The 15,586-nt window shown below is 52.6% G+C and overlaps 1 protein-coding gene across 3 annotated transcripts in view; it reads left to right on the top strand.

Annotated features, from left to right (window-relative positions):
* Nucleotides 1–645: 645 nt before the first annotated feature.
* LOC121274429 (rho guanine nucleotide exchange factor 2-like) overlaps nucleotides 646–15,586 on the top strand; it is a 120,754-nt gene continuing 105,813 nt past the window's right edge. Inside the window, exons 1-2 of one of the 3 annotated variants that reach the window (XM_041181759.1) lie at nucleotides 646–697; nucleotides 13,519–13,681. In XM_041181759.1, coding sequence (XP_041037693.1) covers nucleotides 674–697; nucleotides 13,519–13,681 — 187 coding nt within the window. In that variant the 5' untranslated portion in view covers nucleotides 646–673. Of the gene's footprint in view, nucleotides 698–4,274; nucleotides 4,377–10,902; nucleotides 11,116–13,518; nucleotides 13,682–15,586 lie in introns of those variants that run through there. The other 2 variants (XM_041181758.1, XM_041181760.1) reach the window with 2 other exon arrangements.

A 15,586-nucleotide genomic window follows, 5' to 3' on the forward strand; every position in this document is an offset into this window, starting at 1 on the left:
CTTTCCCTGAATGAACAGTGACTCTGTACCGTTACACTATGAGTGGTCCTTACCCTGAATAAACAGTAACTCTGTATAGTTACACTGTGAGTGATCCTTACCCTGAATAAACAGTAACTCTGTATAGTTACACAGTGAGTGATCATTACCCTGAAAAAACAGCACTGAATCTCACACATGGGAGAATGCTTTCTTGTAAATCTGTCATCTCGTACTGACCTGAGAGCCAGTGTCTGCAGGGGAGCTGGTGGCTGCGAGGGGTTAACCTGAGATGAATGTAAAATACTGCGGATGCTGGAAACCTGAAACAAAAACAGAAAGTGTTGGATAGCCTCAGCAGGTCTGGCAGCCTCTTTAGAAGGTGAAGCAGAGCTCGGCTGAGGGTGACTCAGGAATGAGTTAGTCTGCATCAGCTGGGAGAGTGTTCGGAGCCAGTGTGTGCTACCCATGACTCTGCGAATCAGGTAGAAAGCGAGCTGTCTTGCAACAGCTCACTGACAAGGCTCTGATCCCCCTCATAGGCTGGGTATGTGTGATACACACTGGATTCCAGTATGGGTCAGCCACAGTGAACTTCCTGACACAATGGCAGGATGTGGGCTCTGACTCAACCACACAGCATTCCCTTCTCCGTGTGCTAGAACAGATTTCAGAGACGGTGTTCCACAATGCGATGTGCGTGTGCGTGTATCTGTGGGTCAGTGTTTGTATATGTGATATCATCTCTGTGAGTGTCTGTATATGTCTATATATATATATATATATCTATGCAGTTGTGAGCATGTCAGTATCTGTGTGCGTGTTTGTGTGTGAATATCTGCGGGTCTGTGTTTGTATATGTGAAAGCGTGTGTGTGAATGTCTTTATATGTCTATATCCATGTGTGCAGCTGTGTGTGAGTATGTCTGTACCTGTGAGTCTGTCTGTATCTGTGTTTGAGTATGTCTGTATCTGTGTGTGAGTGTCTGTACCTGTGAGTCTGTCTGTATCTGTGTTTGAGTATGTCTGTATCTGTGTGTGAGTGTCTGTACCTGTGAGTCTGTCTGTATCTGTGTGTGAGTGTCTGTACCTGTGAGTATGTCTGTATCTGTGTGTGTATGTATGTGTGCCTGTTAGAAGAGTTTGTGGATGTGAGTGCATGTGTGAGTGTGAGTCACTGCGTTAGTGTGTGTGAGACACTGTCTCGCCTTCTCTCCCGGTCTCTCCGTCAGCCTCACTCTCTCCCTCTAACTCTGTTCCCGGGTCCCTTCCTGAGCCAACAGCTCCAGGAAGTGAGACAGGGGGATGAGGGGGTGAAGTAGCGTATCAGTGAGGAGGCACTTCCTGCTTCACATAGTGTACCTTTGGGAAGGAAACCCCTCCACAGGCTGGCTGTGACTGGCCAGAATGAGCCGATCGAGGCAGCTCAGTGAGTTAAGAGGGCAGCTGCTCAGGCCAGCAGACAGGGCAAGGAGTGGAGTGAAGGCTCACTGGTCAGACAGCCAGGATCAGGGCCACTCCCACAGAGAAATCAATAAGATTAAGGCTACCCCGAATAAGACAGTCACAGAGGGACAGGAGGAACATCCATTAACAAGGGAGTAGGGTCAATCAGAGTGTTACAGTGAGGGGTGTGGAATATATCAGAGTGTTACAGTGAGGGGTGTGGGATATAGCAGAGTGTTACAGTGAGGGGTGTGGGGTATATCATAGTGTTACAGTGAGGGGTGTGGGATATATCATAGTGTTACAGTGAGGGGTGTGGGGTATATCATAGTGTTACAGTGAGGTGTGTGGGGTATATCAGAGTGTTACAGTGAGGGGTGTGGGGTATATCATAGTGTTACAGTGAGGGTTGTGGGATATATCAGAGTGTTACAGTGAGGGGTGTGGAATATATCAGGGTGTTACAGTGAGGGGTGTGGGATATATCATAGTGTTACAGTGAGGGGAGTGGGGTATATCAGAGTGTTACAGTGAGGGGTGTGGGATATATCAGTGTGTTACAGTGAGGGGTGTGGGGTATATCAGAGTGTTACAGTGAGGGGTGTGGGGTATATCAGTGTTACAGTGAGGGGTGTGGGATATATAAGAGTGTTACAGTGAGGGGTGTGGGATATATCAGAGTGTTACAGTGAGGGGTGTGAGATATATCAGTGTGTTACAGTGAGGGGTGTGGGGTATATCAGTGTTACAGTGAGGGGTGTGGGATATATCAGAGTGTTACAGTGAGGGGTGTGGGATATATCAGAGTGTTACAGTGAGGGGTGTGGGATATATCAGTGTGTTACAGTGAGGGGCGTGGGGTATATCAGAGTATTACAGTGAGGGGTGTGAGATATATCAGTGTGTTACAATGAGGGGTGTGGGATATATCAGAGTGTTACAGTGAGGGGCGTGGGGTATATCAGAGTGTTACAGTGAGGGGTGTGTGGTATATCAAAGTGTTACAATGAGGGGTGTGGTGTATATCAGAGTATTACAGTGAGGGGTGTGAGATATATCATGGTGTTACAGTGAGGGGTGTGGGGTATATCAGAGTGTTACAGTGAGGGGTGTTGGGTATATCAGAGTGTTACAGTGAGGTGTGTGGGATATATCAGAGTGTTACAGTGAGGGGTGTGGGATATATCAGTGTTACAGTGAGGGGCGAGGGGTGTATCAGAGTGTTACAGTGAGGGGTGTGGGGTATATCAGAGTGTTACAATGAGTGGTGTGGGATATATCAGGGTGTTACAGTGAGGGGTGTGGGGTATATCATTGTGTTACAGTGAGGGGTGTGGGATATATCAGAGTGTTACAGTGAGGGGTGTGGGTTATATCAGAGTGTTACAGTGATGTTTGTGGGATATATCAGTGTGTTACAGTGAGGGGTGTGGGTATATCATTGTGTTACAGTGAAGGGTGTGGTGTATATCAGAGTGTTACAGTGAGGGGTATTGGATATATCATTGTGTTACAGTGAGGGGTGTGGGGTATATCAGAGTGTTACAGTGAGGGGTGTGGGGTATATCAAAGTGTTACAATGAGGGGTGTGGGTATATCATTGTGTTACAGTGAGGGGTGTGGTGTATATCAGAGTGTTACAGTGAGGGCTATTGGATATATCATTGTGTTACAGTGAGGGGTGTGGGGTATATCAGAGTGTTACAGTGAGGGGTATTGGATATATCAGAGTGTTACAGTGAGGGCTATTGGATATATCATTGTGTTACAGTGAGGGGTGTGGGGTATATCAGAGTGTTACAGTGAGGGGTGTGGTGTATATCAGAGTGTTACAGTGAGGGGTATTGGATATATCATTGTGTTACAGTGAGGGGTGTGGGGTATATCAGAGTGTTACAGTGAGGGGTGTGGGATATATCAGAGTGTTACAGTGAGGGGTGTGAGATATATCAGAGTGTTACAGTGAGGGCTGTGGGGTATATCAGAGTGTTACACTGAGGTGTGTGGTGTATATCAGAGTGTTACAGTGAGGGGTGTGGGATATATCAGAGTGTTACAGTGAGGGGTGAGGGGTGTATCAGAGTGTTACAGTGAGGGGTGTGGGGTATATCAGAGTGTTACAGTGAGGGGTGTGGGATATATCAGAGTGTTACAGTGAGGGGTGAGGGGTTTATCAGAGTGTTACCATGAGGGGTGTGGGGTATATCAGGGTGTTACAGTGAGGGGTGTGGGTTATATCAGAGTGTTACATTGATGTTTGTGGGATATATCAGAGTGTTACAGTGAGGGGTGTGGGTATATCATTGTGTTACAATGAGGGGTGTGGGTTATATCAGAGTGTTACAGTGAGGGGTGTGGGTATATCATTGTGTTACAGTGAGGGGTGTGGGGTATATCAGAGTGTTACAGTGAGGGGTGTGGGTTATATCAGAGTGTTACACTGATGTTTGTGGGATATATCAGAGTGTTACAATGAGGGGTGTGGGTTATATCAGAGTGTTACAGTGAGGGGTGTGGGTATATCATTGTGTTACAGTGAGGGGTGTGGGGTATATCAGAGGGTTACAGTGAGGGGTGTGGGTTATATCAGAGTGTTACACTGATGTTTGTGGGATATATCAGAGTGTTACAGTGAGGGGTGTGGGGTATATCAGAGTGTTACAGTGAGGGGTGTGGGGTATATCAGTGTGTTACAGTGAGGGCTGTGGGGTATATCAGTGTGTTATAGTTTGGTGTACTGACCCCCTTTTACATCTGCACCCTCTGTCAGAGGCAGGGAGGGAGGGGTTTCCCCAGACAGAATTGGAAATTTGAGTGACTGATCTGTTTGCTCCTCAGCGTGAGCTTGTGGGTGAGTGACTGAGATGTTAATATCAGTATCAGTCAGGCTGTGGGACAGGGAGTGTCATGGAGGTATTGAGATCACCGAGAGCCACCATGGGAATATCCAGGTATGTGGCTCTAGTAACCCTGACGGGCTCCTATCTGTGTATCTCTGAGCGGGGGCTGTCAATGAAACATTCATTTGTACACCAATCACTGAAAGCAAACATGCAGGTGCAGCAAGCAGTTTAGGAGGCAAATGGTATGTTGGCCTTCATTGTGAGAGGACTTGAGTACAGGAGCGAGGATGTCTTACTGCAGCTGGACAGGGTTTTGGTGAGACCACATCTGGAGTAGTGTGTGCAGTTTTGGTCTCCTTACCTAAGAAAGGATATACTCGCCATAAAGGGAGAGCAGCAAAGGTTCACCAGACTGATTCCTGGGATGGCAGGATTGTCGTATGAGGAGAGATTGGGCTGACTAGGCCTGTGTTCACTGGAGTTTAGAAGAATGAGAGGGGATCTGATTGAAACATATAAAATTCTGACAGGGATGGACAGACTGGACGCAGGGATGATGTTTCCTCTGGCTGGGGGGTTCTAGAACAAGGGGTCACAGTCTCAGGGTACGGGGTGGACCATTTAGGACTGAGATGAGGAGAAACTTCTTCACTCAGAGGGTGGTGAAGCTGTGGAATTCTCTTCCACAGAGGCTGTGGGGGCCAAGTTACTGAATATATTTAAGAAGGAAGTCGATAGATTTCTAAACTCTAAAGGTGTCAAGGGGTATGGGGAGAGAGCGGGAGTACGGCATTGAGATAGAGGATCAGCTATGATCTTACTGAATGGTGCAGCAGGCCTCGAAGGGCTGAATGGCCTACTCCTGCTCCGGTTTCCTCTGTTTCTATGATCAATACAAAGATAAGAATTGGGAGCAGGAGGAGGTTATTCAGCCCCTCGGGCCTGCTCCATCATTCAATAAGACTTTGGCCAATCTGACTGAAGCACCCACTCCACATTCCCGCCCACCCCCCGATAACCTTTGGCTCTCTTGTTGGTCAAGAATCCACCTCCCCCTGGCTGAAAAATATTCACAGGCCCAGGCCCCAATGCTCTCCGGGGAAGATAGCTCCGCAGACTCACAATCCCCTGAGAGAGAAAAAATTCCCCTCATCCCCGTGTTGAATGGGAGACGTCTCATGTTTAAACTGTGCCCCCCGAATTCTCGTCTCTACCACAAGGGGAAACACCCTCTCAGCATCCACCCTGTCAAGTCCTGTCAGGGTCTGATATATTCCAATAAGATCACCTCTCGTTCAGAGTCTGGGAGGGGCGTAGGGGCTGGAGCAGGTTACAGAGATAGGGAGGGGTGTAGGGGCTGTTCAATCTTTCCCTGTAAGAAACCTCGTCACCGCAGGGATCAGCCGAGTGAAGTTTCTCTGAACTGCTGCTTATGGATTGTACACAGTTCTCTTGCATGTCGTTTCACCGAGACCCTGTACAGTGGATCTCCCTCATTATTCTCTTTAAGACGGATCTTTTGAGAGAGACCTTCACCTCCTGTGCACACTGCACCACCACACAGCACATCACATTTATAATGATAACAGTCTGCCTCCTCCAGCCACCATTCAATTGCAGCCGCCAGAATAGCGCCCACTATAGTCTGTTCACTGACCTTGTCAGACCTCTGGGGCTGCCTGCATTGATATATCCCCCACTCCCACCCTCTCGATACTCCCCACTGCTTCTAAAACTGCTCCCCCAGAACGACCCCGGGGCAGAAAGGGTTAAACTCCGAGGGTAGGTCACACACAGACTCGGCTTGTGACCCCTCGAGTGTGGAAGATTAAGGGGGGATCGAATCGAGGGGTTTAAGATGATTAAAGGATTCGATGGGGTCGATAGAGAGAAACTGTTTCCTCTGGTGGGGGTGGGGAGTTCAGAACAAGGAGTTGGGGGGGGGGCAGAAGCTTCAAATTGGAGCCAGGCCCGTTCAGGGGTGATGTCAGGAAGCACTTCACACACACACACAGACACACACACAGACACACACACACACACACACACACACACACACAGACACACACACACACACACAGACACACACAGACACACACAGACACACACAGACACACAGACACACACACACACACACACACACATACACAAACACACACACACATACACACACACACACACACACACACAGACACACACACACAGACACACACACAAACACACACACACACAAACACACACACACACAGACACACACACACAGAGACACACACAAACACACACACACACACACACAGACACACACACACACACACACACACACACACACAGACACACACACACACACACAGACACACACACACACACTCTCACACACACACACACACACACACACACACACACAGAGACACACACAAACACACACACACACAGACACAGACACACACACACACTCACACACACACACACACACACACACACACACAGACACACACACACACACAGACACACACACACACAGACACACACACCCCTACACACACACACACACAGACACACACACACAGACACACACCACACAGACACACACACAGAGACACACACAGACACACACAGACACACACACACACACAGACACACAGACACACACACACACAGACACAGACACACACACTCTCTCACACACACACAGACACACACACACACACACACACACACAGCGGAGCGGGAATCTGGAACTCTCTCCCCCCAGTGAAGCTGTTGAAGTTGGGAGGGGGTCAACTGGAAATTTTCCAACAGAGGTGGATAGATTTTTGTTTGGTTAAGGAATACGGAACCAGGTTGGGTAGATGGAGTTCAGATAAAGATCAACCATTATCAAACTGAGCAGGCTCAAGGGGCTGAATGGCCTCCTTCTGTTCCTGTGTAAGAGGCTCAAGAGGGGCTGAATGGCCTCCTCCTGTTCCTGTGTAACAGGCTCGAGGGGCTGAATGGCCCCCACTATTCCTATGTAACAGGCTCAAGAGGAGCTGAATGGCCTCCTCCTGTTCCTGTGTAACAGGCTCGAGGAGGGCTGAATGGCCTCCTCCTGTTCCTGTGTAGCAGGCTGGAGCAGGGTGGGGGGGGGGAGGGGTTGAATGGGCCGCCTCCTGTCTCTAGTGTAAATACACTTTATTGTTATTGCTTCTGCATTGTTAGTGCTGAATTCGCAGCCACTCCCTGAACCTTTGGAAAGTTCCTGCTGCTGCTGCTGACTTCCCACTATTGTCTCTAAATGTGCTCTCTCATTCTTCCAGAGTCCGGCCCCACAGAGCACAGCCTCTCACACCTCACCTCCCCGTCAAATAGCCGCTCGCAACGCTGGCGTGAGCCTTTCTGTGCTTTACCCTGCCCCCTGCTTGCCTCTGGAAGGTCACCCCTGCCCACCAAACCAAGTACGGCCAGCCAGCGAGTGGACTGTGGCCCCCACGCCACCTGTCCCGAGTTGCGTTATCTCACCCGCCCGTCGTCTCCTCTCGGATGGGGTTGGGGGCGCTAGTGAGCAGGGATGTTAGTCAGCTTCTTAACTACCACCCTCACCCCTTCCCCCATTCCCCCCACTCACTGACCCCCCACCATCCCCCAACTCCAGATTACACCCACCCCCCCCAACTCCGGATTACACCCACCCCCCCCCAATCGTCTGGACTGAATCGAAGGAGCTTCAATATTGCAAATGGCTCCGCAAATATTCACATGTCCCTGACCTCTGGTGTACAGCTCACGTTCCTGACCTTTCACCTCCCCCCCACGCCCCACCCCCACCCCATCGATGGTACCTATCCCAAAAATTTCACCCCTCTTCAAAAGATCTTGCCCCTGATCTTTCACCCCTGGACTCCAGTGAATGCCCCCAACCTTTCACCCCTGGACTCCAGTGAATGTCCCCGACCTTTCACCCCTGGACTACAGTGAATGCCCTCAACCTTTCACCCTGGACTCCAGTGAATGCCCTCAACCTTTCACCCTGGATTCCAGTGAATGTCCTCAACCTTTCACCCCTGAATTCCAGTGAATGTCCCCGACTTTTCACCCCTGGACTCCAGTGAATGTCCTCAACCTTTCACCCTGGACTCCAGTGAATGTCCTCAACATTTCACCCCTGGACTCCAGTGAATGTCCTCGACCTTTCACCTCCGGACTCCAGTGAATGTCCCCGACCTTTCACCCTGGACTCCAGTAAATGTCCTCAACCTTTCACCCCTGGACACCAGTGAATGTCCCCGACCTTTCACCCCTGGACTCCAGTGAATGCCCTCAACCTTTCACCCTGGACTCCAGTGAATGTCCTCAACCTTTCACCCCTGGATTCCAGTGAATGTCCTCAACCTTTCACCCCTGGATTCCAGTGAATGTCCTCAACCTTTCACCCTGGACTCCAATGAATGTCCCCAACCTTTCACCCCTGGACTCCAGTGAATGCCCCTGACCTTTCACCCCTGGACTCCAGTGAATGTCCTCAACCTTTCATCCTGGACTCCAGTGAATGTCCTCAACCTTTTACCCCTGGATTCCAGTGAATGTCCCTGACCTTTCACCCCTGGACTCCAGTGAATGTCCCTGACCTTTCAGCCCTGGTCTCCAATGAATGTCCCCAACCTTTCACCCTTGATCTGCAGTCAATGTCCCTGACTTTTAACCCCCGATCTACCGGCAGTGTCTCCAACCTTTCACCCCTGGTCTCCGAAGTGAGGGAACTCTCTCAGGCTACTTGCGCTGAAGGTCAGGGTGAGTCTTGGGTGAGCCTCTCCCACCTTCACTCTCTCCATCCGCCTCTCTAACCCCACCTCGTTCCCCCCACCCACAACCATTCCCATCCCTTCCCCTCCCGTATCACTCTCTCCCCCTCCTGCCTTTGCCCCCCACCCTCTGGGTAAAGCCGTTTCTCCTGAATTCCCCATCGGATTTATCAGGGACTGTCTGATATCAAAGGCCCACCCCCCCATCCTCGTTCTGGTCTCCCCGACAAGTGGAAACATCTTCTCTACGTCGACCCTATCGAACCCCTTTCAGGATTTTAAAGACCTCGATCAGGTCACCCCCCTCGGCCTTCTCTTTCCCAGAGAAAAGAGCCCCGGCCTGTTCGATCCTTCCCGATTGTTTGTAACCTCTCCTTCCAGTATCAGTAAGAGTCTTTACTGCACTTCTTGAAGTGCCTCTGGAACATGGAGGTAGTTGTTGCCGGGAGTTTCAATCCTTCCCCCCCCCACCCCCCACCCGGGCCTCTGCTAAACGTTGGTTAGCTTGAGCGGCCAAGATTGAATCCTGGTCGTCAAATTGAGAAAATCAACAGTTCCGGCCCTGTGTGCAAGTTTGTTCGTGGAACTTTCAATGCAAGAGAGAATCGGACAGCACAGGAGGGGGCCCTTCGGCCTATCCTCTTTATGCCGGCTCTTTGAAAGATCTGTCCAGTTAGTCTCCCCAGCCCTTTCCCCACCCCCCATATCCCAGCAAATGTTTCCCCTTCCACTATTTATCCGATTCCCCCCCCCTCCTTTTGAAAGTTCCTATTGAATCTGCTTCCACCGCCCTTTCAGGCAGCGCCTTCCAGATCACAACAACTCGCTGTGTAAATAAAAACAAACTCTCCTTATCTCTCCGCCTCTGGTTCCCTTCCCCGATTCTGACCATCTCTCCATCCCTCGGAAAAACCCACTCGCCGCTCGCAGTTTTCCGAGGGATCGAGAGAGATGCTCCGATTTTGGTGCCCTGAGGCGAAATTTCCGCTCGATTCCTGCACCCTGACCCCCCCCGATCCCCCCCGACCCCCCCGACCCCCGGAACCCCGCCCAAACTGAGCAACGGGCCTGTCGCTCGACCTCAACCCAGCGCGGGGGCTGAGGCCCGGGCGCAGAGGTCAGGCGAGGCCCAGGCTCCGGGCCGGGCCTGTGTTGACGTATGGCGGCCGGGCCTAGAGAGAAAAGGCTGCGAAACGTGCGGAGAAAGAAACGTCTGGGATTCGGCACACGGTGTTTGTTTGGTGGGGGGTGGTTGTTGGGGGCGGGGGTAGCGCTGCTGGGCAGAAAGGAGATTGACCCCAATATTCAAACCCCAACTCTCCCTCCCTCTAGCGGCCACCGCGCCCCACCCCCCGCCACCCCACCCAACCCATTCACGTCTCCGAGTGAGGACTGCGGCCCTCTCCCCGGCCTACTCGGAACAGGTTGAGAGATTGTTCTGGAAGGTTTTCCACCTCACCCACCGCCACCCCCCTCCCACCCCACCCATCACCCCTCCCCCCTCCCCTCACAACCCCACCACCCGTTTCCCCGCCACCCCCCCCCCCCCACCTTCTAGGCCGAAGCCTGCCGGTGTTATTGAAACAGGAAGGGTTTGGTCACTTCCTGATTTCATGACAAGGCTGGGCGGCTCGAATCGAAAAGAAACCAGCTGCCAGGGATTTCACAACACCAACCACCCCCTCTTCCTCCTCCTCCATCCCCTCCCCTCCCCTCCTCCCCCGGCGTGCCAGAGAGAGAGAGAGAGAGAGAGAGAGCTTTGTGAGTGGGACGGCCCCCACAGTTAACCCCGCAAGCAGGCGGCATTCTCTTCACGCCTTCGACCAGGCCTTCCGCCCGCGCCAGCCTAGGCTGCCACTGTCGCCGGCGGCCGATTCCTCCAGCCGTGTCCCGTGCGGGCGCTGGAGCGCGGGCCCCGCGCAGAGCCACGTTTACAAGCACAGCGGGCGTGGGTAAAACTGCCCTTTGGCTTGGCAGAAGGCCCCAGCATGGCTGACAGGAGCGTTACCCGGCGGAATCTGACCCCGCGCCACAGCCGGAGACAGGACAGCCAAAGCTCGGTCAAAGAGGTCGGTTTTAAGGAGCGTCTTGAGAGGGAGAGAGAGAGAGAGAGATGGGGGGGGGAGGTGGAGAGGTTTAGGGAGGGGATTCCAGAGCTCAGGGCCCCAGGCAGCTGAAGGCACGGCTGCCAATGGTGGAGCGATGGGAATCGGGGGATGAATATTGGCCCCAGGACACTGGGGAGAACTTCACCGCTTCCAGCAGCGACCACAGGGTCTTTGACATTGTCCCGAGAGGGCAGACAGGGGTCTCGGTTTAACGTCTCATCCTGAAAGACGGCACCCCCGACTGTGCGGCACTCCCTCAGCACTGACCCTCCGACAGTGCGGCACTCCCTCAGTACTGACCCTCCGACAGTGCGGCACTCCCTCAGTACTGACCCTCCGACAGTGCGGCACTCCCTCAGTACTGACCCTCCGACAGTGCAGCACTCCCTCAGTACTAACCCTCCGACAGTGCGGCACTCCCTCAGTACTGGCACTGGGAGTATCGGCCTGGATTACGGGGTTAAGATTCTGGAGTGGGGAACTTTAACCCGTGATTTTCTGATGCAGAGACGAGAGAGTTGTCAACCGAGACACGCTGGCACTGCAGTAAAAGGCATGGGGTGGGCTATTTTTAAAGGATTAAGAACTCCACCAAAACAGTGAGGGGAGAAATACTGGACTCAGTGTGTTTGAGAAATATGTAGAGTGCAGCACCATAGGAAACTGAGGAGCTCAGAACAGGAGACCATTCAGCCCCTATCGAGCCTGTTACTTAGGAACAGGAGGTGGCCATTCAGCCCTTCTCAAGTCTGTTACCCAGGAACAGGAGGAGGCCATTCAGCCCCTCTCGAGCCTGTTCCTCAGGAGAACAGGAGGCCATTCAGCCCCTCTCGAGCCTGTTACACAGGAACAGGATGAGGCCATTCAGTCCCTCGAGCCTGTTCCTACACTTAATCATATTGCGGCCAATCTTTATCTCAACTCCATCTACCCACCTTGGTTCCGTAATCCTTAATGCCCTAACCCAACAAAAATCTATCCACCTCCATTTGGAAATTTCCAATTGACCCCCTCCCACCCTTGATGATTTTATTGGCGGGGGGGGAAGAGTTCCAGATTCCCGCTCCCCTGTGTGTGAGTGTGTATGTCTGTGTGTGTGTGTGTGTGTGTGTGTGTGTGTGAGTGTGTGTGTCACTGTGTCTGTGTGTGTGTGTGTGTGTGTGAGATGTGTGTGTCTCTGTGTCTGTGTGTGTGTGTGTGTGTGAGTGTGTGTGTGTGTGTCTGTGTCTATGTGTGTGTGTGTGTGTGTGTGTGTGTGAGTGTGTGTGTGTGTGTGTGTGTGTGTGTATCTGTGTGTGAGTGTGTGTGTCTGTGTGTGTGTGTCTCTGTGTCTGTGTGTGAGTGTGTGTGTCTCTGTTTCTGTGTGTGTGTGTGTGTGTCGGTGTGTGTGTGTGTGTCTCTGTGTGTCTGTGTGTGTGTGTGTGTGTGTGAGTGAGTGTGTGTGTGTGAGTGTGTGTGTGTCTGTGTGTCTGTGTGTGTGAGTGTGTGTGTGTGAGTGTGTGTGTCTGTGTGTGTGTGTGTGTGTGTGTGTTTGTGTCTGTGTGTCTGTGTGTGTGTCTGTGTGTGTCTCTGTGTGTGTGTGTGTGTCTGTGTGTGTGTGTGTGTGTGTGTGTGTGTGTGTGTGTCTGTGTGTGTGTGTGTGTGTGTGTGTGTGTGTGTGTGAAGTGCTTCCTGACATCACTCCTGAACGGGCCTGGCTCCAATTTTAAGCTTCTGCCCCCCCACCAGAGGAAACAGTTTCTCTCCATCGACCCCCATCGAATCCTTTAATCATCTTAAACCCCCCTCGATTCAATCCCCCCTTAATCTTCCACACTCGAGGGAATACAAGCCGAGTCTGTGTGTGACATGCCCTCGGGATTTAACCCTTTCAGCCCCGGGGTCGTCCTGGTGAATCTGCGCTGACCCCACTCCCTCCCCGAGGGCCGATATATCCTTCCTGAGGCCCGGGGGAACCAGAGATGAGCCCGGTTACAGCCGATGGGGGTCTGAGTCAAGTCTTATAAGCTGCTCCGCCTGACCCTCTCACAGGCGATGGGAGAGTTTCGGATAGAGGGGGACAGTGAGGAGCGCTGGAGTTGCGGACACGGAAGCGGGCCCTGGGTAGGTGGGGCGTGGGGTGTGCAGGAGGAGGCAGGCGGTGCCCAATAAGTCGACGCTAAGGCCAAGCAGAGAGGATGGAAGGGAGGAGGGGTCCGGGGGGGGTGGGTGGGGAGCGAGGGGGCGGGTGGGGAAGGGGTTGAGGTGGGGGGTGCTGGGAGGTGGGGGGGAGGTGGTGGGAGGGGGGAAACAGCAAAGGCCGACACCTCGACCCCCGGGGCGCGTTCGGACGTTGCTGACTCTCGCCCTCGTTCCCGTCCGCAGAACAAGGAGAGGGAGAAGCTGAAAGAGAAAGAGAAGGAAGCCAAGGAGAGGGAGACGAGGATCAGCAATGGCCATCACTTCAACTCCATCACGGTCTCGGGCAACACCTTGTGCTACGCCTGCAACAAGAGCATCATCACCAAGGAGGCCTTCATCTGCCCCAGTGAGTACATTGCCCAGGGCTGGGGTGGGGGGGTGGGGGGCACGGGAAGGAGATTGTGGGGGGAACGGTGTCTGGCGGGGTTGGTTGGGGGGGGTGGTGGGGTGAAGCTGGAACCCGCGTCTCGGTGACGGGGGGTGAGGGTTGTGGGGGGGGGGGGTGTTCGGTGTTGTTGTTTGACCTGCCGGTGCTGGGAGCGGCTGTGGGCCGCTCTACTCTGGGGCCTAAAGGGCAGGCTTCTGGAGGCCGGAGGTCCAGCCTGGCCGCTCAGGTGGATTTTGTGAGGTCCTCACTTCAGTCCTAGAAGAGGATTGTTGGAGGGCAGTTTCCGGTCAGGAGATCCATCGTTCAGGAAGCCGGGACTGCGAGGCTGTGTTGTGACACTGGATGATGTCAGAGGAAGATGTGTTGTGGCATCTGATTGTCATGCGGACAGGCAACTTCTCTCGAGTGACTCTACCTCACTGTATTTCCTGTTATACAGCAACAGACCCATCCCCACCAGTACTGTACCCCAGTGCGATACAGTGACAGACCTGTCCCCACCAGTACTGTACCCCAGTGTTATACAGTGACAGATCTGTCCCCACCAGTACTGTACCCCAGTGTTATACAGTGACAGACCTGTCCCCACCAGTACTGTACCCCAGTGTTATACAGCGACAGACCTGTCCCCACCAGTACAGTACCCCAGTGTTATACAGCGACAGACCTGTCCCCACCAGTACTGTACCCCAGTGTTATACAGTGACAGACCTGTCCCCACCAGTACTGTACCCCAGTGTTATACAGTGACAGATCTGTCCCCACCAGTACTGTACCCCAGTGTTATACAGTGACAGACCTGTCCCCACCAGTACTGTACCCCAGTGTTATACAGTGACAGACCTGTCCCCACCAGTACTGTACCCCAGTGTTGTACAGTGACAGTCCTGTCCCCACAAGTACTGTACTTCAGTGTTTTACAGTGACAGACATGTCCCCGCCAGTACTATACCCCAGTGTTATAAAGTGACAGACCTGTCCCCACCAGTACTGTACCCCAGTGTTATACAGTGACAGACCTGTCCCCACCAGTATTGCAGCCCAGTGTTATACAGTGACAGACCCGTCTGCACCAGTGCTGTACCCCAGTGTTATACAGTGAGAGGCCTGAACCCTCACGTACTGTACTGCAGTGATACATAGAGACAGACCTTTCCCTACCAGTATTGTCTCCCTGTATTTAGCAGTAACAGACCTGTCCCCACCAGTACTGTACCCCAGTGTTATACAGTGACAGACCTGTCCCCACCATTACTGTACCCCAGTGTTATACAGTGACAGACATGACCCCACCAGTACTGTACCCCAGTGTTAAAAAGAGACAGACCGGTCCCCACCAGTGCTGTACCCCAGTGTTATACAGGGAGAGGCCCATCCCCCCCAGAACTGTACCCCAGTGTTATACAGTGACAGGCCTGTCCCCACCAGTACTGTACCCCAGTGTTATACAGTGACAGGCCTGTCCCCACCAGTACTGTACCACAGTGTTATACAGTGACAGACCTGTCCCCACCAGTACTGTACCCCAGTGTTATACAGTGAGAGACCTTTACCTACCAGTACTGTACCCCAGTGTTATAGAGTGACAGACCTTTACCTACCAGTACTGTACCCCAGTGTTATACAGTGACAGACCTGTCCCCACCAGTACTGTACCCCAGTGTTATACAGTGACAGACCTGTCCCCACCAGTACTGTACCCCAGTGTTATACAGAGACAGACCTGTCCCCACCAGTGCTGTACCCTAGTGTTATACAGTGACTGACCTGTCCACACCAGTGCTGTTCCCCAGTGTTATACAGTGACAGACCTGTCCCCACCAGTACTGTACCCCAGTGTTATACAGTGACAGACCTTTACCT

This window comes from Carcharodon carcharias (genome assembly GCF_017639515.1).
Source record: "Carcharodon carcharias isolate sCarCar2 chromosome 36 unlocalized genomic scaffold, sCarCar2.pri SUPER_36_unloc_2, whole genome shotgun sequence".
In the NCBI taxonomy this organism is placed as follows: Eukaryota; Metazoa; Chordata; class Chondrichthyes; order Lamniformes; family Lamnidae; genus Carcharodon; species Carcharodon carcharias.